We start from the raw sequence: 24,684 nt of genomic DNA on the forward strand, positions 1-24,684 counted from the left end.
AAATTTGATGCAATGTCCAACATTTCTTGCTTTCATTCAATAAAATTAAAAAAAAAGAAATAATTTCCAAAATATGGACATATCTTGCACTTTTTACCAGTTTTATTTGGTACGAAAGTTACAAATGTCTTTTCTCAAATTTGGTGGAAATCGGTTGAGATTTTGGTATACATTCCCTCTAATTCCAAGTTATTACTGCTCTAAAGCTTTCAAGCATGGATGTTTAATACTTTTTCGAGTAAATTATTTTTAAGGGTATTTTATCTACTTCTATGGCATGGGTTATAAACATCCATCGAACATTCAATATGAATCTGTATTTGGAATTTGTTGTTCGAGTATGTGTTTTTGTACAATATTCTGAAACTGCTATTTCCCCTGTTGTGTAGATATTGTGTTAACATTGTTCTGTCCCTGAGAGTAATTAAATACGGCATAACTGCGTTTTGCTGGTGTAATTAACACGAAAAGAATTCCACTGAAATCTTTAATGTTAACCAATTAACTTTTTTCTTGTTTGCATTTTTAATTTAATATTAACTGGAAAATTTCACTTCACTTTATTTAGTATTTTGAAATGTGGAGTTAAGTAATTAAATTTCTTATTAATGGTGGAATTTTGATGTTATTACATGAAATTAGTTTAATAATAATTATTATGTTTTGCAGTGCCGCATTAATATTAAATGTAATCGGAATACAATGTTGCTAACTTTAAATTGTAAAAATAAATATATGGTAAATGTTTTTTTTGTTAACCTTTGCATATTAGAGTAGGCGTTCTCTGATCTAGAAGGGATATGGCGAGATTCTAAAAAAATATAAAACAATTATGTTTATATATAGCCATGTATTGTAGTTTCATTGTGCACATTGTATATTGACGCAGCTAACCCCTTGCTATAAAATTAATATTAATTAAATGTTAAAGAATGCAATATTTAAAATTTACGTTTAAAAAAAGTTAAAGTTTTTTTTGTGAAAAACAATTATAATTAAATTTATAGAAATAGTTTGTTTTTGTTCCAGTTCTGATGCATTTTATCTGCCATTTACCACCAAAGGCTATGTAGGGCATCACAAAAAAAGGCTGTAATTAGTGAGTCGACAACCAGGATTAAAGATTAAACAATTAACCTCATTTTAACTAAATAAAAACACATTTAATCTGATTTATAGAACAATGGTTTTTGCAGTTAAATGCTGAAAGAATAATATTTTTCTGGGTATAAAACATTTGTCAATCACAATGGCACCCGAATGCAACAATTTTGGTTGCTAAAATGTTACTTTTCAATACATTTTTTCCCTTTGGGGTCCATTAAATATCACAAACCACCATTGATTTGATAAATTACATTAATTGCTCATAATTAATTTTCAATTATTTCTTGTGGGACAAATAAATGCGAGAGTATAAACCATTTATTAATTTACGAAATAGGGTCCCAAAATATCAATCGAAATCTGTTCAGGATTAATTACTTTTGTCATTCACAAAACCTATGTTTGAATCCAATTTTCTGCTGCTAAAATGGTTTCCAATGAATTGTGAAAAAAAGTTTGTCAATTTGTGTCTTTTTTTTCATTGCGCTCTTTTCAAATTTCAATAGAAAAGGATTTTTATTTTATTTTAAAATTCTTTTGATAACAAAAAAATTGATTTCCAAAAATTTCTTTATTAACCTTCTTTCAAAGGCATCAACTGAATACAAATACCATCTCAATAATGTATACAAATTGTGAAATTGAGCAAATATACCCAAAACAAATACATTTGATTCCAAGTTTTTTTCTTTCTTGTGTTTTCTTTTTGAGGCTTCGAGGCATGTCATTTTTTATTTGTCTATCAAATATTGATTTTATTTTATGCGCATAAAGAGTGGGAGGGGAAAGTGCGTTGCGGTGAATGAAAGTGTTTTCATTGTGGCCTTTTTTAGAAGGAGACCACTTTTTGCTTGAAATTACCAAAAAACAGGAATTCTTCCAAAAAATCGTGAAATAATCTATAAATATAAAAAATAGGTAAAAAACTTTTTAAGTTAAATGGTTTTATGTTAAACATACATTGCAATATTTAAGATATATGTTCAAAATCCAAAAAAAAAAAAAAAAAGGGATACTGTCGTGGGAATTGTTTTATGGACGTGTGATAAGTAGGTCTAGAAAGTGGAAACAAGCTAGCAAGCTTCATTATAAGCGAGTTTTAGGGTTTCATAGTGGTGAGCGAGTATTACTTCTATCATTTGTTTTGTCGATTCAAGACAAACTAGTTGAAACATCTCTTTTATTTGCAAGGAGTGTATAACTATTTTTATTTCCATGAGCAAGAAAATAGTAAGTAATTTTCTCACCGTCTGCGGGCCTACTGCCTAACGAAAAATTAACCGATTCTTCTATTGCACATTAAGTCGATAATTTCTAGCTCTTCTAAAGATCTTACTCTACTAAAACCCACATAGGCTTGACCTTCTTCAAACAGTTTCGCACCTAAGTGTACGACTGCGAAATCAACATTGCTGCCCTGTATTTCATGTATTGTAGAAGCCCAACATTCTTCCTTCAGCCGTCTGGTGCATACATCTGAGTTCGACGAAATTGAGGCCAACGATTTCGTTAATGTAGCCTATAGCGCCATTTACTAATTCCTTTGAAACGTCAATATTGGACCGTAGCATGACTTTTGCCCCCACAAATACAGGGTGAGATAAAAAAAACTGCAACCAACTTCAGACTACTGTCATTTCTAAGCCACTCGTCCGACAGCTGTTAAAATTATTCCAGTGACACCTCGTTATATTGTTTACAAGCGTACCAAAGCATTATTGGTGAGATTTTTCCAGAAAAACGTTATTCGTGAAGGAATTCAAACGGGATAGTGTGATTTTTTTATATTTGGCTGGAAAACCAAAAGTGGCTATCATTAGAGCACTATAGCATTTAAATGTGAATAAATCTTTTGTGTCTCGTACTATCGGTCGTGATACTGGTAGCATAGCCCGACGTCAAGGAAGTGGACGGAAGAAAACAGCAATATCACCAGAAATGGTTCGAAAAGTAAAGGAGCGACATTTGCCAAAAAATGGCACGTGAGCTGAACACATTGCAATAATCCCTTCGGCAAAAATTGAAAAATGAGCTCGGGGTAAGCCCACCCAATAACGGTTGCAAAATGAGGTTCCTCCCTTCATTTCTAGCGCACAATAGCCACCAAAATCTCCAGATACCAATCCGTTGGACTATTGTGTATGTAGTCTTTTGGAAAGCAAGGTTAGCACTAGAAAATAACAAGATCAACATTTGGGCAGCGTGTGCCGGTTTCATTGGCCGTTCGAAGGCAAAAATTCGTGAAAAAGGGGACCAATTCGACCAAATCTAAACTTATTCTAAAATTTGATGCTATATCCGACATTTTTGCTTTCATTCAATAAAATTTATTAAAAATGTAAAAATTATGGCGTTTGAATTTGTTACAGTTTTTATCTCACACTGTAGGTATATATTTTGATAGCTCGCAGGTCCCAGGTCCATAAATATGAGCTAGATCTCTGAATCATTATGTCTAGTTTGACCAATACCGGACATTGCTTTAATTATTTGAATATTTGACCTTTTGCAGAAAAATTATCAGTCTTCACAATAGTTCTTGAAACTAAGTCTTTTAAAAATATTGCGATATTCAAATCTCTCTCTCTCTCTGAGATATTCAATTGTTATTATTTTGCCAATTTTTACCATTTATAGGGTTACAAGAAGGGGAAGGTGTGACCGAAAATTATTCATTTTCGAAATGTCAATTTTTAACTGAATCGGATACTACGGATGTACATAGCTAGCCAGAATCAAAACATATATGTATACCCTACGTCCCTAAGGCTGAGATTAGCAAATATTTTTTATAAGAAAAAAGTTCGATCAGACCAGGGTTTTTTGTGAGTGTGTAGCAAAACCGGGACCTATATTGGCTTATTATGAGAAGGAAGTGTCCATCCAATAAGAGTCTAAAAAGTAAAATATTGAGGATATACCAAATATTCAAACACTCTGAGCATTTTTGATCCTCATATGTTGGCAATTCTCTAAAAATGTTTCAATATGAGTATACTATTTGGCAAAGGGTTTATGGCTGAACCGAATAGTCCAAAGGACAGTCCTTACATACCTCGTACATTATAGTATGACTTTATAATCGCCCTATATTATATGCACTAGGCTGTAAAAACAAGAAAATTCTTTTTTTGGCCATCAAGAGCATTTCAAAATCAACTGTTTTTCTCAAATAAAAACTTTGAATTAATTTTTGTTGCCAACATCTCCAACAACGTCTAGAACTTTGAACTCAAAGCCAAAGCAAATATTTTACAAAAGTTGAAGTTAAATAATTTCAAAGAAAAAATATATTTATATCGATAGTATTCAAATACTTTCCACTTCCTCCGAAGTATGTTGGCATATTCAAACATCACCCAAAGCCAGTAGATCGAAAAAATCCATACTCACCATACCACACGAACACACACACTTCTGACCATTGTTAAATATTGATGTGGTCATGACGATGTTGCACAGTTTAATAGAAACCAAATAAAATGTGAAATGTCAACAAACAAAAGCATCGTTAAATACCACATCCTCACAGGAAGCCAATGATGGAAGGAAAAAGCAAGTGACCAAAATTGGTGGACAAGACAGCATCGAAATTAATACGTTTCCTATGAAACATAACTGGCATAAAAACGGTCAATACAAGTGGAAAAACATGCGGGGTATTTTCTTCGAAGTGGAAAAAGAGACTTTCTTTAACTTTTCGACTTGCCAATATTGTTTACAAGACGTTCGCGTGTCCTTTCATAGCTGAATTCTGTTTAAAGTGATATTTTTCGCAAAGTGGCAAACGCTTTTTGAGAAGCACAACAATTAACTTGTTTGTCGTTAAATTGAAACACCTGTGGGCTATTCAAATCCCGCCAATGTTATAAAATCTTCATCATGGGTATTTTCAAGTACTAAACAAAATTTAAATGGAAAGACCTTAACCTTTCCAACCAGATTGAATATTTTCTCTGAAGATAAGAGGAATAAGAAATTCCTTTTCCTTCGAAATTGTTAAAAGGTGCACACGTGTATTACCAATACTGTTGAATATGTATATATATTTATTCAGTGGCCAAGTAACAGTTGCCCTACCTCTAACCTGGCAAATAAAAATGTACAACAATCGAATCATAAAACATGTCTCTGTAGTTTGCCGCCGTCAATGTAGAAGGATATCCAAGGATGCAAGTAAAGTTCCTATAACTCGTCCGTCCATATGTTTGACAAAGTTGAATTGACTATAGAAAATTGCTTCCTGCTAAAGGCTGTGTGATGACAAAAAAAAAAAAAGAAGAAGAAAAATATGACATACAAATCCGAGTGAGCATATGTAGGTGTGCCTGCGTGTGTTTTCTTTTCACTTTTGCTTTGACGTTCCCAGGTGAAACTTCTAAATTGGGTTTAGTGACATTTATGAAGTTAAGGATATAAGAAAGTAAATTTAAAATAAATATCCTTATCGATTTTTCCATTTAAAGGAAGATGATCTAAGCATATGTAGCAATCTCTTTTTAGTTCTATTGAACAAGGTAATTGAAGTTTCGTTGAAGCGGAAGAAAATCGCAGGGATTTAAAAGTAATATGTACAAATATTTATATTGGCAAGTCTATAAGAAACTACTGAAATGAAAAGGGGTTTGAACTAGAAGTTGAATTTTGTCTCAAACCGGCAGAGACTATATAAAAATGCTGTAAATGTGTATCTATATGCCGGCGAAAACAATTAAAACCCCCAAAGGCCTCAATCATTTGCTGACAGATATAATCTCTCTCGAACCGTACTTTTCTGATGAGAAGAAAAATATGTGTCTCCTTGCCAAGCTTATAATGTTTTTAAATAGAATGGTGTACTCGTGTATAAATATATGGGTCTTCTCTAAATGTATAGAGCGATCGTTAAGAGTTGAAGAAGAAGGGAAAAATTGTGGAAAACCGTGGTAATAACCACATTTTTTAATCGTATCTCCCGTATTCGGTATTGTGATGATTTGTATCGGAAATCGTTATTGGTTTTATTTCCTATGGCAAAAAATTACCTATACAGGTAGACAATTTCAGAATTTTTCCGATTCTAGTCACATTCTTCAACGCAATTAAATAAAGATCGGAATATGCATCCTTTTCTCTGCAGATAATTGGTTATAAAAGTCTTAAAACGTAATTTTAATTAATGTTTCGGAATTTTTTAACAAATTCGTTAAACAATTCCTTCCAAATGGCAGAGGATATTACCGAAAAAAAGCTGTTTTCGTGTCCTCCACCATAGTATGGAGGGTATATTAAGTTTGTCAATCCGTTTATAACACTTCGAAATAACTCCTGATCAACATAAAAATCTATGTCAATTTAGCGATGTTTGCTCGTCTGTGGAAATTACTTTAGCCTTCGAAGAAAATTAAGTAGGTTGATAAAATTTTAATCAGATATGTGTCCTGTGTGCAGGACTTGAAAATGGGCTATAAACGTCCACGTTTTGGTATATTTGATGATTTTAGTGACAATTAGAAATTGTTTCTATTTTTATACCTTCTACCATTCTATGGAGGGTTTATTAACTCTGCAATTCCATTTGTAACTACTCGAAATATTTATAATAAACCCTACATAGTATATTTATTCTGGATCATCGTAAAATTCTAAGACGATCTAGCGATGTCCGTCTGTCTGTCAGTCCGTCTCTCTGTTGTAATCATGCTATCTTTCGAACGAATTGAGATAGAAGGCTAACATTTTGCATACATGCATAGTTTACCCGTAGGCAGGTTAAGTTCGTAAATGAGTCATGTCGGTCCACGTTTTCGTATAGCCCCGATATAACGGTTCCTCCCGATATTCGGTATTTTATTGATTTTAGCAACATTATTTACCGGAATTTTTTCAAATTTCATATTTAAAGTTTAAAATTTGGTATTTGAAGTTCGTAATCGGTACTAAAGCCTATGATAAACAATTTCGTAAGCAGGTGCACGTCTACGTGTAGTCTCCATGTAACCGTTTTCATTTTAAGTGTTTTTTAGTTTCCGGAAGTTTTTGCTTTATTACTTGTTTTTTATGAATATGATAATGGCCTATTACAAAAATTGAATAGTTTTTGAATATGTCCCAATATAACGGCAACTCCCTATGTTCGCCATTTTTATGCTTTTAGCAGTATTTTCATCCGATTTTTTTCTTGAAAATTCGAAAATTCCGTCCAAGCTGTGGAGGGTATTAATGGTTCGGAAAGACCGAATTTATTGCTTTTTCACTTGTTTTATTTGGTTCCACTGCGTTATTTTAGACAAATTTGGTCGATTAAAAAATAATTAATTTTTTAGGAGCTATTGGAATTTTTTAAATTAACCTTTAAATATTCGTTTTAATTGATAGTACCGTCTTTATAATTGAATGTTTTTAAGATTATTAGAAATATGTACTGGCACTGCGCCTCAAGTGCGTCCGCTTCGTCAAATTTCATTTCCAATTTTTATCACACGAGAAAATACCTCAATGTGTGGGGAAAATACTCGGATTATTGGAGTTATAGCTTTATTTTTACCGATTATTACCAATTTTGGTGCACAAAATAATTAATATCGGACGAAATATATATGGGAACTACATCTAAATTTGGATCTATATACAATTAATAGGATCAAAATTTGCTTACTACTCGTACTTTGCTTACAAAAATACATAGACAGAGGGACTGATGTACCGACATGAATAAATAGACTCAGAATGTGAGTTTATGGAGATCACCAAAGCGATCTACCTCGTTTCCTCCTGTATGTTAGGAGCAAATTTTCGAAACCAAGATACCATGTATGACAATGTGGTGTAGGGTATAATTACGCCATTTCTGAAGATAAGCTCCATTTAAATAGTTCCATTTTACTTACTATTAAAATTTTAAAAATGCTCAAAACTTACACTCATCGGATCACTCCGTGTGCAATAATCTCATTACACATAATTAATAAAACACCCGTGTAATTTTCAATCCGTTTTGTTTTTTGTTTATTTATTTTAAAGTTATTTAATACTATTTCATTGTAAAAATATTTTCCTTTACGATAAGCAACAAAATAGAATTATTAAAAAAATGAAGAAATGAAATATGAATACATGAATGAACATGAATGCAAGTAAGGAAATCATATTTTCATATTTACAAAAAAAAAGAGAAGGAAAGAAGAAGAGGCAATAAAAAGAAAAACGTAGAAAATGTACATAACACGTATGTCGGTTGTGTGTCGCAAAGTGTTGATGTGCAAAGAGTCACTTTGTCATCACTTGACTCTATTGATGATTAGTGGTATTGGTGTTGATGCTGGTGTTGTTGTTGTTGCTGCTGCTGGTGTTGCATATGTTGCAGTTCAGTGCGCACTGTGCCCGTCGATGAAGACGTTGTTGATGAGGACGACGATGATGTGGCTGAGTTTGATTGCATCGATGATGCCGCCGAGGACGAGGACGACGATGATGAACATGAAGATGTTACAGATGCAGGTTTCCTGTTCGATGGATGTGCTGATGATGACGATAAGACTCTGACATCGTCGTAGCCTCTGACAGCTTCATCCGTAGCACTTGTCTTTGTCATCGGAACACCCGACGACGGCAAAGAGGAACAGGCCGGGTCCTGCTTTGCATGCGAAGTCTGCACGTTGGGATCCCAAGTTATGTTTGGAATTGATGTCAATATGTTTGTTGCCAGGGGTATTATATTTGCATTTGTTTTATCCTTATTGATAAGCTGTTTGTGCTGATTTGGCTGCTGGTTCTGATGCTGGTACTGATGTTGATGCTGATACTGTGGGTAATGTTGGTGCTGCTGCTGATGATGCATCTGGGTGTGCTGCTGGGGAGTTACATTTGCATTTCTATGTAATTGCGGTATACGTGATTGTGACATGGTCGGTTGTTGTTGTTCTTCTGTTGATATATCACCGGTGGCTGATTGTGGTGTTGTTGTCGTTGTTACTGTTGCCATTTCCGCTACATCAGGTGTTTGTAAAGTTTCCTTGGATGACACTTGATTGTCATCCAGTTGCATTGGTGTAACTTGACAGCAATTAGTAGTATCTGTGGCTTTAGTGGATGCTGATAATGTGGCTGCCGATGACGGTGATGATGACGACGACGATGATGCGTTGGTGGGTGAAGTGGCTGCTGTCTGTGCTATTGTGGAATGTATTAGGCTGGTGTTGGCCGCTAATGTTGCTGCTGCTCCAATTATCCTGGGTATGTGCGATTTTTTGGGTTGGGCATAAACGGGCATGTTGGTGCACGCTGTTGTTGTCACTGGTGTACTCGGTTCGGAGGCATAACATGACGGATGATGTTGCTGCTGCTGCTGTTGTTGTGGATTAGTTGCTGGTGCCTGTATGCTGTAGACTTTCTGCGTCAGATGTGCTGTCACTTCTCGTTCAGGTGTCTCGTAGATGGGCGATGACTCAAATGATTGAAATACTGATTGCTGTTGTTGGAAATTACTTGTATTAGTCTCAATTTGTGGGGGCTTGTTCTTCCTCTTCAGCGTGGAATAGTAGCCTTCGGTGGGTTTCAATGAACCCACAATCAAAGTGTTTTGTGTTATTTTCGGTTCTTCTTCCTCTTCGGTGCAGTCTTGGGCCAGCATGACCGGCGAAGTGGTAATGTTGTTGCTGTTCCTGCGTCCCAGTGATGGTTTCCTTCCCAGTGTGGCCACAGTTCGGGGTGGGGGTAAGGGAGGATGCTGCTTCATCTGTTGCAGTTGAGTGTGATGCAGGAAAAAGGAGTTGGGAGGCAAGGAGTTACGTTTGTAAGTGGTGGATAAATCCTTGGTCATGGGTGGAGATTCTGTCTCACGGTCACGTTGCATGAATGTGGGCAGAACCTTGGGATATTTCCGTCGTTTAATGACATCGACTTGTTGTTCCAGTGTCAGGCTTTCGTGGGGCCATTCATCACTGTCATCCTTACTTGTGACATTAATATCTTGATTATTTCCCGTCTCGGCCTGCATGAAGCTGGTAACCTTTTCTTCTTGTTCAGGATCCAGGCGATAGTACATATCGACGGGATCAGATCTTGAATGGGAGTGCATCGGCTGTATGAGCTCGCTGTCACAGGCTTCGGTAACAGCCGAATGCTGGCGCATCAGGGTATAGCGACTGTTATCCAGCGAGTCTTGGGGTGTCAAGAGTTCCTGATCTTCCACCTCCACCTCCTGGCATATGATCCGATTGGCCTTACTTTTGGTCACCTCTATGGGTTCCTGTTCCATGACACTGCTACCTCGCGTCTCAGATGTGGCATCAATGGCAACACTGACCTTGAGCGGATGTTTGCCAAATGATCCACTGCCTCCAATCGAGGAAAAGGAGGATGATTTCTTCGAGTCCTTGTTACTGCTGCTTCTTCGCGGCAATGCTACCTTATTTTGGCCCATCCACTCGCTCACCTTTGTGTGTGTGTCCACGGTGGAGCAACTTAATTGCCTTGTCATTTTAAAGCCATTCATGGAGGATCTTTCGGTCTTAACCGCCTCATAGGTATTTGATTTTCTCACCGCATCCATAATATAGCTGTCACCATCATCTTGATGGGTACTGGGCTTGGAACGCTTCAAGTCATCGTCATTGGTGCCATCGTAGGCTGTCAAAATACCTGTGCCCAGCTTGCGCTGCATTGTTTGCGTCTTCTTTTTCTTCTGCATTAAAATCGTCGAATAGATGATGACATTCAATATTATGAAAATGATAATCAGGCCAATCAGCAGCTGGAGTGTTGTTTCCGATTTGGCCACATGCTCCTGGCTGTCCTCCTCTTCCACAATGCCATCGACGACGGCGGCTTTATTGTCTTCATTTACGTAATTGCCATTGTTGCCCGAGTAGGGATGGCTAAATTGAGTTGGCTCAAAATTATCACCCACTCTGCCCGGCCCGGCTACACCCTGCCCGCTGGCATCGTAATGGCGTATGCCATAAATTGATGCCGAGGTGGTGGTGGGGGCACGAGCCACAAAACCATAGCCGTTGTTGTAATTCAACTCGTAATTACGAGCCTCGCCGCCCTCCTCTGCATTGCCGGGACGATGTCGCACCTTGCCCACATACGTGGTGGAGGGCGGGGCGTTATACATATTTTCGGCAGTCTCTGATGGCTGCTTCTGGCGTTGATACGAGTTTGGTTCTTGCATTAGCACCTTCAGCGTTCGGACCGGATCTTCGGCGCCATTATCACGTGCTCCAAATTTATTCATATGACCGGTTATTACTTCACTGCCAACCATGCCGATGCCACCGCCAGCACCACCAGCACCGCCACTTGCACCATAATGTTTGGGGTAAATTGCCGTGGTTCCTGCAGGTGGCAATGGCGTTAGCGAGGGCATTGTGTTGGCATAGTTGGCCTCCAAAAATGGCTGCTGTTGGATGTGTGCAATTTGATTGAGTTCATCGGGCAATTCTTTATTCCAAAAATGCATGTAGACTTGTCGATATTTATAACCGATAGATGGTGGTATTCCTGTCGATGATGTAGATAGTTGTAACAGCAATGATGATGGTCGTTTGCAAGTTGGTTGGTTGCATTCCATTGGCCATTGTGGGAGAAGAGAATGGCGGGGAAGAGAGAAGAAAATACATGCACTTTTTTTTAAAAAATTGAATAAAAATTGATTTTCAATACTATAAAGCATGGCGAATAGAATAATGCAAAAACTATTCATAAAGCTGCCTGCTTAGCATTATTCATGGCGTATTTTGCAAAGTTGGCTTTATTTTATAGAGGAGAAAATTGCAAAATTGAATTCGGCAATTGTTTGAACAGAGAGTTGATTGTTTTACGTGGGTTTAAATTATGGCACAAAATAAACCGAGTTAGAACGATATCAGTTAGTTAGCAGTGAAAGACTTATGACCTCAGCATATAATCATTGGCATATGTAAATATACGGATCGTATGTGACAGAGAGATTTAATTGTTGAATCGTATTTGAAAAATTTGTACTAAATAACGGATTCCGCTCAACTAATGTACGATTTCAAAAAAAGAAAAAAAAAAACTTTGTCAGGGATTTTCAGGTTCGTAAATAGGCCGTATTGGTCAACGTTTTCCGTTAACCCTACAAAGTATCTTCCCATATTCGTCCATCAAAAGGCTAAAGGGGTACACATTTTCAATAGCCTCCATGTAACGGCAATCTAAAAAAATCAGTATTTTAATGATTTCACCGAGATTTTACCTAAAATTTGTTATTTTAATTTTTGATGATTCTACCTCCGTGGCAGAAACTTGTATAAATGGGTCAATGCTTCTTTATGTTTGGGATTTAAGCCACATTTTTGGAAGTATTCCAATTTTTGTTACTCTTGATTAACTCTTGATTAACTCATTTTTAAATAACGAGAAATATTGCTATTGAGAAAAGAGGAATCATATAGTGCCCATTCTGCCTATCTTAACCTTATTGTTAAAAATACCCTCTTCCAGTTTTATACTAAACTATGATTATTTGGATAGGGGTACCAGATGAAGTGGATCAAACTGCGAAATCGGAAGTTAATCGGACCCTAATTCAACTTATTAATCTTTAATATGTTACCACTTTTATTGGAAAGGAATCGGAAGGAGTGGACCCATATATTTATTCTTCATTCCAAATTTAGTTCAGTTAGAATTATCTGATAATTATTTCGCATAGTAAATTACTCTCGTAATTTTTATTCAAAAATTCGACCATTTGGGGAAAATAAGAGGAGAGATAAGACCCATACTGTCGACCTAATCTACGACTTAAATAGGATACTTCCACCAAGTCGGATATTTTCTGTGACTTCCATGAGAAACTCTTTTTTGAATAATTTGTCAGTTTGTAATTAGGAAAGAGTGCATCGATATATTCCCTCTTTATTTTAGGTCCAATAGTAATAGAAATATTGCATTGTGCAAAGTAAAGAGGAGATTGGTTTCCTTCATTTTAAAGTTAAAAAAACAATTAAATGGACCGATGTTGTCGATTTTTCTACCTTACATAAGTCTGACACAAATAACACGATATGCAAGGTCGCAAGCAAATCGTAAACCCCATCAATTTATACTTCTTTTAAAAAATTTGAATTTTTGTGGATGAAAATATGGAAGACCGTAAGGAGTAGATCGTGTGGCACAACCTCGAACTTCATCTATGTTTGACAAAAAAAAAGTAAAAAAGCTGTAAGTTCGGCTTTGAATACCCTCCACCATTTGGAACTAATTTGGCAATTTAAAAAAATAACTAAAAATAAAATCCGTTAAAAATTATATAATAATCAAAAAAATACCGAAAGTTGCCGCTATATTAGGGTCTATACGACAACATGGACCTGCATAGGCATCTTTGGTCATAAGCTATGATAATATTCAAATGCGAAACTTGAAAAAATCTGTTTATAATGTAGCTAAAATCATCAAAATACCGAATATAGGGAAGTATCAGGGTATTATACTAAAACGTGGACCTGCACAGACAATTTTCTGTCATAGGCTGTAGTATCGATTACGAACTTCAAATACCAAATTTGAAATAATTTCGCTGAATAATGTCGCTAAAATAATCAAAGTACCGAATATTGGGAGGTACCATTATATGAGGGCTATACAAAAACGTATAATCCATTTTCAATACCAAAAGTCCTGTAGACATAATATACATTTTAGTAAAATTTTATCAACCTACTTTATTTCGTACGGAAGCTAGAGTGATTTCCACAAACGGACGGATATCACTAAATCGACATAGATTTTTATGCTGATCAAAAATATATGTATATACTTTGTGGGGTCTAAAATGTATATTTCGAGGTGTTACAAACGGAATGACAAATGAAATAATCCTGTTGACAGTTATTTTACGTACCAAATTGCGAGACATGCAAACGCACATAGATATGGACAAAGCTGTAACCTGACAATTGTTTTGGTTAATGAAACATTAGGTCTAAATCAGATATTTCGATGTCTATTTTATTTAAATAATTTCCGCTTTTTATTCAAAGTTCAAAATAATTATTAAAATACCATCAACCGACTCCATTAAATATAATTTTATCTTTAAAAAAAAATCCTTTCAATTTTCTCCTCTTAAAATAAGTTTTACATTCTCATTTCTTACAACCAATGATAACTATTTATTGACATTTCTTTACTTACCAATATTCATGTATGCCTGCGAACGCTTATTGAATTCTGGCCATTCTAAATCATAGCGATCCCATTCCAATGCATGCAGATTTATGAAACTCTCCTTCCATGGTGCTTTTGGATTCCTACAGGCAAACGAATGTTATAGAAAGAGAAGAAGAAATCGAAGCCAAAGAGCAACTAGATTACAAATGATGATAATTTTGTTTGCAATAAAGAGGAAAATAATCCAATAATGCTTTTTTTAAGTTGAAAAAGTGTTATGGCATTTTATTACAATATCCAACCGGCAGAGGAAACTAAATAAGTGCACAAGTATAACGATAAACTTGAAATAAAATGGCCATCGTTCGCTGTGACTTGGGATAACCTTAGAAGTTCGAAAGAGTAGAACGAAAACTAAAGTGATAGAAATAAAATTTCAATTTCTATTTGAAACTATTACAAAAGATGCTTAAATTTTTGGGGGGTAATGCCAGTGTCACTGCCACTGTCACACTAAAAATGAAAATGAAAATGAGAATGCAATGTATCCAAATAGTGACCATATAACCGAGTTAGAAGAGATATCATGCAGATTCGTTGAACGCAGCATGCCATTGCTGGCTGGAATATCCCGTGAATTTTGTGCACAGTTTTTTTTTTTCGGGGGGTTTCTATTGCATTTAGATACTTTCAGCACTTTGAAGAGGTTTAAAGATATGAACTTTTTTCGGGCTGTTGTTGTTATTGTACTGCTTAGAAAAGCAAGTAGGAAAATCACAACAACTGTTTGTTGTCCATAATAATAATAACAATAATAATGATAATAACAAGCAACGCCATAACGTGCCACTACTTACTGTCGCTGCCGTTGCAGTTCCAGTAACACTCAGCTATTGCCACGGCAACGGCGATAATAGGAGAATCTAGTAGATTTTACAAGGAAATGGAGAGAGGTTGAACAGTGGGCTTCCAAAATTTTGAAATCAAAGAGGTTTTTTTCCTAAAATATTTTCAGCAATTCTCTTGGATGGATTCTTATGTCAGTTTTTTATACCAAAAATTTATATAGACTTAAGATACATTCTCAAGGATATTGCGACGATATCACACACTTATTTCAAAAAAGTGACAAAATTACACATCTCTCTCCTAAAACCAGTCGCTGCCATGGTTTCGTATGGTACAAATTGAACTCATATGTATTTCTGGTAAAATCAGGCTTAGAGCGCTGATTAACACGATGTGGGAGTGAAATGTTAAATAAATCAAGGTAAAAAGTATCAATCGGATATGCCGACAGATGTACAACTTCAGCCAATGCTCGACTTAAAAAAAATTGACTTCTTTTATGATTATTCAAATCGTTGACCCTCTATGGAGTAGGTTCCGAGGAAGTGGGCCAATATTGCCCATTTCGTATCGGACCTAAATAAATATGATATTCAGAAAATGTTAAACTATTGAAAGGATTGGATCGGTATATACACTCCTAACAGAAGATTTTGTGTCAGTAAAATTAATGGGATGCGTGAAGTATGAACAGAACCGGAAGCTTATTTCGGATTTTATAATCGTTTGGTTATTCAAAACTTTGCAACTTTGTGGGGAAGGTACAGAAGGAATGGCCCGATCTCTATCATTTTTTTAACTTATCTTGTGTTGATGGAAATATGTACCAAGTCTGAATGAAATCGGAAGTAAATTTCGCGTTTTATGAGCTTCATGGATATTCAATATTTTGACACTTTGTGGGGGAGTTATTAGAAGGAGAGTACCGATATATTCCATCTTCACACCAGACCTTGGGTTAATAACAATATTGTAATGTGTGTGCAATTCGAAGATATCACATTTTATAAGAATTTTAATTATTCAAAATATTACCAATTTGTTGGGGAGGTACTTGATGGATGGACAGATATTGCCTATTTTCGCACCTGACCTAGCACAGATGCAAATATTAAGATTTGCAAAATTGGAGCAAAATTGGATTGTCCTTTCTCTGTCTATGACGTAAAATATATTTTTTTTGAAATTTTCGGAGGTACCAGAAGTAGTCCATTTTCAAAATTGATATAAATTTGAAAATCATATTACAATACACCAAATTTGGACCAAATCGTTCTCTTAGATAGTTATCCTGCGCAACAACCAGCAGATAGACAGACAGGCAGACGGACGCACATCGATAGATCGACTCCAAATGCCCTGAAAAGGATTTCCTTCAAAGAGATCATTATTTCGATGAGCCACGTTTTGGCCGTATCAACCTTTCCTAGCCATATGACTGAGGGTATAAAAATCGAAAGCAAATGCTTCCGAAACAAATGGGTTAATTTATCCTGAAAATATTGTACAAGGATTATTGGGTAAATAATTTTCAAAAAAAATCTTCGTAATTCAGTGTTCTTTTTTGATATCATTTAAACAAATGAATTTTTAGAGGAACTTATTGGATAGAGTAAGTGAAGTCAACTATCCTAGCATTTCATTTTTTTTTTTAAATTTTTAAATTTTTGTTTTAAGATTCTTTAGTTTCCTTAAATTCCCTCATCGCATCAAGAGATAGAAACTCATCTGGCGCCACTGTATCTTGTTGATGTAATAATGTTTTTATCCATTGTTATTACATCATTTGTTGTTCTTGTTGTTGAACATTTAATATCCGCACACACAAACACCCACTCACACACACATACACACACTTACCCAGTCTTGGCGAAATTGCACCAATACGACATAACAGCCTCGGCCAATAGTTTCTCTTGAGGCGTGTAGTGGATGCCATGGAAGAGGCCAGCTGATGCTAGTGGTGCTCCAAAAACGAAGGCCAATTCCTCGCCCGCAATGCTGTGGGGTAACTGCAAAAGAAAAGAAAAAAAAAAAAAAACAACATCAACAAAAACATTCTGAAATGACAATGTACTGCTGCAATAACAAAAACAACAACAACCCGAATCAGGAAAAAACTGAAATTCGTTTACTAGAATTTGTGATTATTTTTGGTAATTGGTTTTATTATCATTCAAGATGCTAATGCCATAATGCACTACACTTGACCCTCTGAAAAGAAGCCGAGAAGAAAAAATCGAAAGATGTTAATAAAAATGCAATACACACTTCCACAATCTCACTTTTTCACACCCACACAAACACCGACCATTGTTGTGTAGTTCTTAATAGAATTTGCTTTTAAATTAAATTGCATGCAGCCAAAGTATCTCCCTCTCCCAGCAACTATTTCAATGTGAAGTGATTGCCTGGTATATGGCAAAGGGATATAAACATCCATACATATTAACAATGATGAAGATGATGGAGCAATGAGGAGGGAGTAGAGAAATCGTCATCTAAGAAACATTCATTTGCAATGTAAGTGATGTTATTTGGGAATTTGACAATTGAATTTGTCAGGACCCTGGTGTAATTACTCTCCAGGGAAAGGTCAAACAAATAAATTAGATTGCTTCAGATGCAAATGCAAAAGCAAATGCGACCGGCCGGGCTGGCCATGAGTAGAATCACTAATGGGAATTGTTTAAAATTGAACATTGATTAAACCACAAACACTTCGGATAGTCAAGGAAATGAACGAATTTCCGACACGACAAGACACAAAGCATTGTAATCGTATTAATCAATAAATCACATCATATGATGTGGGACGGAAGATATGCTCAAAGGACATCTCCCGTGTGATGAACAAAGGAGGAATATATTTGTTTGAAAGGAAAAGTATTTTAAAGGGGTCCGAATAGACCCCATGAGATTTTATTCGCAAATGCAATAACGAAATGGTTTGTCAAAAAGAAAAAAATGACCATATCATGGATGTCCTAGATAAAGGATTAATTTGTACCAATCAGTAAATCACATACAGGAAATCAGGGACATAAGTGAAAGTGGTAGTTTCGAAATAATAAATTGTTTTAGAAAGTTGTGGGTTGCGTCCACATTTTTTGAAAGGAGATTGTCAAATTAAACTCTGATTTCTGATTTCTATAGTTGCGTAAATATTAAGGAATGTCAAAGGGTAATTAAAACAATAATTTATGATATTTGTTATTATTTTTAAGGATATTTAAAGATTTATGCCTATATCAGAACAAGATGAAGAATTACATTTTTCAATGTAGGGTGAGATAAAAAAACTGCAACAAAGTCAGATCCCATAATTTGTACATCCTTTTATTAATTTTATTAAATAAAAGTATAAACTGTCGAAAATAGCATCAAATTCTAGAATAAGTTTAGATTTGTTCGAATTGGTCACCTTTGGCACGAATTATGGCCTTCAAACGACCAAACCGTCACACGCTGCCCGAATATTGCTCTGCGGTATTTTGGCTCATTCCCGGCCAAGCGCTTGCTTGAGGTGATCGACACTTTGGAAACTTTTAGTGCCCACCTCGTTTTCCAAAATACTCCAAACATAATAGCCCAACGGATTGGTATCCGGAGATTTTGGTGGCCATTGTGCGCTGGAAGTGAAGCGAGGAACCTCATTTTATAACCATTCTTGGGTGGCGCGTGCTGAGTGCGATGGTGCTGAGTCCTGTTTGCATGTTCAAGGTCTGCAGCCAAAATGATTGCGTGCCCAAGGCTTTAATACACCCTCCAGAATATTTTCGCGATAATATTCGGCATTTATTCTGATGCCACGGTCGATTAATACGAGTGGAGATGACCATCGGCTGTATATATTTTCACCTGACCTCGATCATTTTATTTGTTTACAAACTGCTGCACAACGAATGTTTTCTCATTGGAGAAAACAAAATTCGGCAGTTCACCACTCTTGGCCAAGCGAAGCAACTCTTTAGCTCTTTTGAGTCTATTTTCTTTCTGTTGAGGTATAAGTTCTTAAACTGTTTGGAATTTCAATGACTTTACCCCGAGCTCATTTTTCAATTTTTACAAAATTTTTAAGCCACTGCAATGCGGGCTTCAATCAAGTCGCTTCTTTACCTTTCGAACCATTTCTGTTGATGTTGCTGTTTTCTTCCGTCTATTTTAATGACGTCGGGCTACGTTACCAGTTTAAATGCTGGAGTGCTCTAAATATAGTCACTTGTGGTTTTCCAGCCAAATTAAAGAAAAATCACTTCATCACGCTTGAATTACATCACGAATAACTTTTTTTCTGGACAATTCTCACCAAAATGCTTCTGTACGCTTGTAAACAATATAATGAGCTGTCACTGGAATAATTTTAACAGCTGTCGGACGAAAGGCTTAAAAATGACAGCAGTCTGAAATTTGTTGCAGTTTTTTCATCTTACCCTGTTCAACGATACACCAGGAATACATAAAATCGAATAAAGGTTTTGCCCTCTTCCCCTCTAGCGGGTCAGTCATTCAAAAGTTGGGCTAAAATTGTTTTCAATTATAGGTCGATCTAGTTTCTTATCTACTTCTTTAGACTTCGGTCTAGAATTGAGTCAATTTAATTCATAGTTAAGTACACCAATTCCTTAACGTATGAGTTATTTCATGAATTTAATATCACTCATACGCAGAGTGTTTTTACAAACGGCCGGAGTACACGGAACTAGATAAGGAACTAGTTTGTTCGTTCGAACTAGATTTGCACTCTATTTGTCTTCACTCCGGTCATTTGTATGAAAATTCTGAATTGGTGACACAACTCTAATTAGGGCTAAACCATTATTCGATGAGACCCAGTTCGGCCGTATCTTGAAATGATATCGCTTCAGAATTTTTTTTATTCGAGAGGGTTTAATAACTATATATTTTTTAATCCGGACAGTCAGAGCGTTAGTCCAGCCAATTCATAGGCCTTTTTATAGACCAGTTATTTAGATTGCAATTGATTATATTTCAAATAACTGATCTATCTTCATAAAAATCTCAATTTAGGTGTATGCAATTTTGTATTTAGTCTGGCATTGAGGACTTGAAGGTTTTTTTTTTTAAATTTTCGATGAAAGAAATTCTTTAACGTTTTTCTTTCCGAAGAGTCTATTGCAACAAGCCTATGCTCATTGACATAATTAATTTCTCCACATTTAAGCTCCTCATATTATATTACTGTCGTATTTTCTATAATTCTCAAAACTCCATTCCCTAATGCAAACACACCAACCACATTGAAGATGAGTACATAATTACTTCTAATTTAAATCCTTGTTTATTCAGGAAAACTCAACTATTTCCACTAATTATCTTTATCCAGTCTGTTTCTTGCCAATGTAAATACTTAAAACATGTTTTTCTCCAGCAGAACCGCATTTCAATGTTCGTTCAGGCAACAGTCATTCAAGTGTGGCAGCAAAGAAGTGCATTCATAATGTAAAGCTAACTCATTTTGAAGATTAATTCGAGAACACAACAACATTCAAGCAAAGAAACAGTCTCAATCCTATGAATGTAAATACACACACACAGCGTAAAACGTGCAGACTTAAAATCCGTCTGGCAATTTCTTACAGATGCGCTTTCCCAAATACATAAACAACAATAAGAAATAAAAACAAACTTAAAAAATTCTTTACTCAAAAAGACGTGCTTATACATTGTGTGTGTGTGTGTGAGCGTCAAGGAGTTTCCTGCTTGTGGTTTTGTAGGGCTCTTTAGCCAAAATTGAATTACAACGAGAAGCAAAGGAAGTAAATGTAAGAGAACACACTTTTACGCCACGCACCACACAACACGTGTATTGTAATAATGTTAATTCAGGAAATGCACAGGAATATCTTTTTCTTGGTCCTGAAGTACGCCTGTCATGCTTTTAGATATCAACAAATATTTGCGTGTTTTTAAGACAATTTAAATCGCTTCACACAATCTTTTTTAAAAAAATTAAAGAATGCGGAATTTAAGGTTATAAATAGAACTACAGATTCTAGTACGTACTTAAGTTTAAGAAAATTGACTTTGGGTTGTAAGTCCTTCAATAACAGAAATTTGAGATATATATATGTATCTGTATAGAGGGTGAGATGAGTAAACTGCAACCAACTGCTGACATTGCTAAGCCACTCATCCGACAGCTGCTAAAAATATTCCAGTGACAGACAATTATATTGTTTACAAGCGTACAGGAGCATTTTGGTGAGAATTTTCCAGAAAAAAGTTATTCGTGATGGAATTCAAGCGTGATAGTGTGATTTCTTTATATTTGACGGGAAAACTACCAGTGGCTATCGTTAGAGCACTCCAGCAATGTGAATAAATCTTTTGTGTCTCGTACCATCGCTCGTTACCGTGATACTGGTAGCGTAGCCAACGTCAAGGAAGTGGACGGAAGAAAACAGCAATATCTGCAGAAATGGTTAGAAAAGTAAAGAAGCGACTTGACCGGAACCCGCGTTGCAGTGACCGAAAAATGACTCGTGAGCTGAACATATCGCAATATTCCATTCCGCAAATATTGAAAAAAGAGCTCGGGATAAGGCGCCACCCAAGAATGGTAACAAAATAAGGTTCCTCGCTTCATTTATACCGCTGAATGGCCACCAAAATCTCCGGATGCCAATCGGTTGAACTATTGCATCTGAAGTATTTTGGAAAGCAAGATTGGACTTAAAAAATACCAAAGCGTCGATCAGCTCATGCATTCGCTTCACAGGGAATGGGCCAAAATACCCCAGAGCAACATTCGGAGCAGCGTGTGACGGTTTCATTGGCGGTTGAAGGCCATAATTTGTGCCAAAGGTGACCAATTCGAACAAATCTGAACTTATTCTAGAATTTGATGCTATTTTCCGATCTTTTTTGCATTCATTCAATAAAATTAAAAAAAAAAATAAATAAAAATTATGGCGTTTGACTTTGTGGCAGTTTTTTTATCTCACCCTGTATAGAGAATGTTAACACATTTTTTGATTAATTAATATTCCATTGGTTCTCTGGGCTGGTGTGAAGTATGCCTTGATTGTCATTGGTATCATTTAACTTTCTTTACTTCGTGTATTTATACAAGTCACTAGATACATGTGATTTGACAGTTGTTTGAAAACAATATAATCTTTCTTAAGAACTTTTTTTCTGTCCCAGAGAAACACAAATCCTTTCGTCATTAGCTCTTTTCTGTCCCATAGAAACTTATTTGTTTTAAATTAACATAATTCGACTGCCATAGGGTAGCAATAAAATTTACCCTGTACTAGTAGACTATTTTGTAATGATAAACGCTCTCTCTCTCTCGTTCTCTCTGACGAGACGAGTTTAATTGCCCTTTAATAGGATTTAAAATTATTAGAGACACCTTCTCAATTATCCTTTCAAAATCTTATCATTAATTTACGATTAAACTGCTTCACGTGCAAATAATTTCCAAGGCATAATGCCTGGCATTATTTATAGACTCTAATCATATTATTTCCAATTAATTTCTCTCAAAAGCTTTGAATTTTTAAATACAGGCACAACGACAGCAAATGTTCTATTTAACAATTTAAAGTCATGACGTTTAAGTTTATATTTACTTTCTAATATCACAATAAAACTTCTTAAAACAATTGCCTGTCTGTCTATCTACTTGTCCATATACCGAACACGACAAGACAATTTAAGTGTAGCAACAACAACAGCAAGCACGTCCAAAAAAACCAAAATCAAAACAGAATCGAGTAAATGAAATATTGAATTGTTTTGAGTATAAATTTCTTAAATGGGAATAAAAAGTTGCTGCCAAAAACCAAAGTTGAATACTTGTCTATGACTTGCTTCTTATTTCTTTTTATGTTTTTGTTGTTGTCTTTTGTTCTACCAGACAGTACACAACTCTATGGCTCTATATGTGGCATGTCCCACAAACACCAAAACCCATCGAAGCACACCCACACTGCCAATGTCATATAAAATTTCCGAATAGCTTTCGGATATCTAACACCACAGCATGTTTCCCGAAATAAACTTGAAAACCCCGAAAATCTGGCCACAACAGTAATTGACGACAATAACAGCTCCAATGAGAGTTTCTCTTTTCGTTCTCAAAGGACAGTATAGAATGTGAAAACTTTTGTTTTTTTCGTTGATAGTTACAATAATGAAATGAAAACTTGTAGAATTTTCTCATTGGACAACAACAAGAAAAAATATCGAAAGACGACAAAAAATAAATAAATGAAGGCGATACAACCATGAAACGGGTAGTAAATAAATAGAAAATTGTCTTAAGGCCTTAACAGACAACAATATGTACAATTGGCGTGTGAGATGTATATATGTATTAACATTAGCACATGTGAGTAGAATAAAGTCATTTGTGAAAGGGGAATATGTAAATACGAGGACATTTATGTAATTAGATAACTCATGGGCATTTCAAAATCAACTATGTCATGGGAAACATCTCAAGCATGACAAACTTATTTTACTCCAGCCCTTTTTTACCCTCCACTATAAAATAGAAGGTATATTAAGTTTGTCATATAGTTTGCAACACTTCCAGATCTTAGTCGGATACGCCATATACAGTATATTCTGTCTGTTCATTTGAAATACCGATCACCTTTCTCTTAAAAGGACAGGATATGTAGTTTAGTCCTTTTTGAAGATCCTCCTAATTCATTGCCAGAATTTTAGGTACTTCCCTAGGGCTCGGAACGAGACCATGATGGTAACTATATTGAAACAGGATTCTGAACCCTCTCAGTGTAATAACTATAGGTCTATTTCCCTTCTTTCGCTGTTAGGGGAGTTATTCGATATTAGTTCTGGTCTCTCTACGACCCATGCATTAACGGCTTTTATTAAGTGGCAAAATATTTCACAACGGATGTCATAACGAACAACGGCTCTTTACTCTGTCTGGCATAATGAAATTGTACATAAATTCTAATTGTTTGGCTTTAACAGCCAAACTAATAGAATGGTTCTAAGGAAGGGTATTTTAGGAAGAACAAATAAAATGGGTTTTAAGTTCGGCCGGGTCGAACTTTTTTTACTCTCCACCACTATGCTTATCAAAGTAAAATACAATAATGAAAAGAGTTGAATATATTATTTTAGAATATCAATCCGTTTTAAACTAAAACAAAATTGTGGCAGAAACCTTCAAAATACCGAAAATCGGGAGGTTCCTTTCTATAGAGGCCAAATCAGTTAGTCAGAGAGAACATACAAACCAAGAACACCAAATATAAAGTGTCAGCCTTTTTTTTTTTTGGAAGTTGTGGCAGAAACCTTCAAAACACCGAAAATCTGGAGGTGCCTTTAAGTGTGGAGTACACCTAATTGTGGATCCATATGATCCATTTTCATTACCAATCAGCCTGTATATAATACAAACTTCTGTATCAAATTTCAAAGCTCTAGACTAAATTATGTGGACTCAATCGTGATTTCAACAGACAGACGGACTTAGCTAAATCGACCTCAAATCTTACGCCGACGGAGAATATATTTGGGGTCTCCGAAGAATATAACGAGGTGTTGCAAATGGAATGACAAATGTATATATGTATATACTCTGCATTGCATTGT

General features: G+C 35.6%; 1 protein-coding gene across 1 annotated transcript in view; it reads right to left on the bottom strand.

The window, feature by feature from the left end:
* Positions 1-8,067: 8,067 nt before the first annotated feature.
* The window catches only part of LOC101895461 (uncharacterized), a 122,775-nt gene continuing 106,158 nt past the window's right edge, over positions 8,068-24,684 (bottom strand). The window contains exons 9-11 of the mRNA XM_011296967.3: positions 16,942-17,093; positions 14,257-14,372; positions 8,068-11,592 (exon numbers count right to left, since the gene is read on the bottom strand). Of these exons, the coding sequence (XP_011295269.2) occupies positions 8,387-11,592; positions 14,257-14,372; positions 16,942-17,093 (3,474 nt within the window). The 3' untranslated portion in view covers positions 8,068-8,386. The remainder of the gene's footprint in view (positions 11,593-14,256; positions 14,373-16,941; positions 17,094-24,684) is intronic.

This window comes from Musca domestica, unplaced genomic scaffold, assembly GCF_030504385.1.
Source record: "Musca domestica strain aabys unplaced genomic scaffold, Musca_domestica.polishedcontigs.V.1.1 12, whole genome shotgun sequence".
In the NCBI taxonomy this organism is placed as follows: domain Eukaryota; kingdom Metazoa; phylum Arthropoda; class Insecta; order Diptera; family Muscidae; genus Musca; species Musca domestica.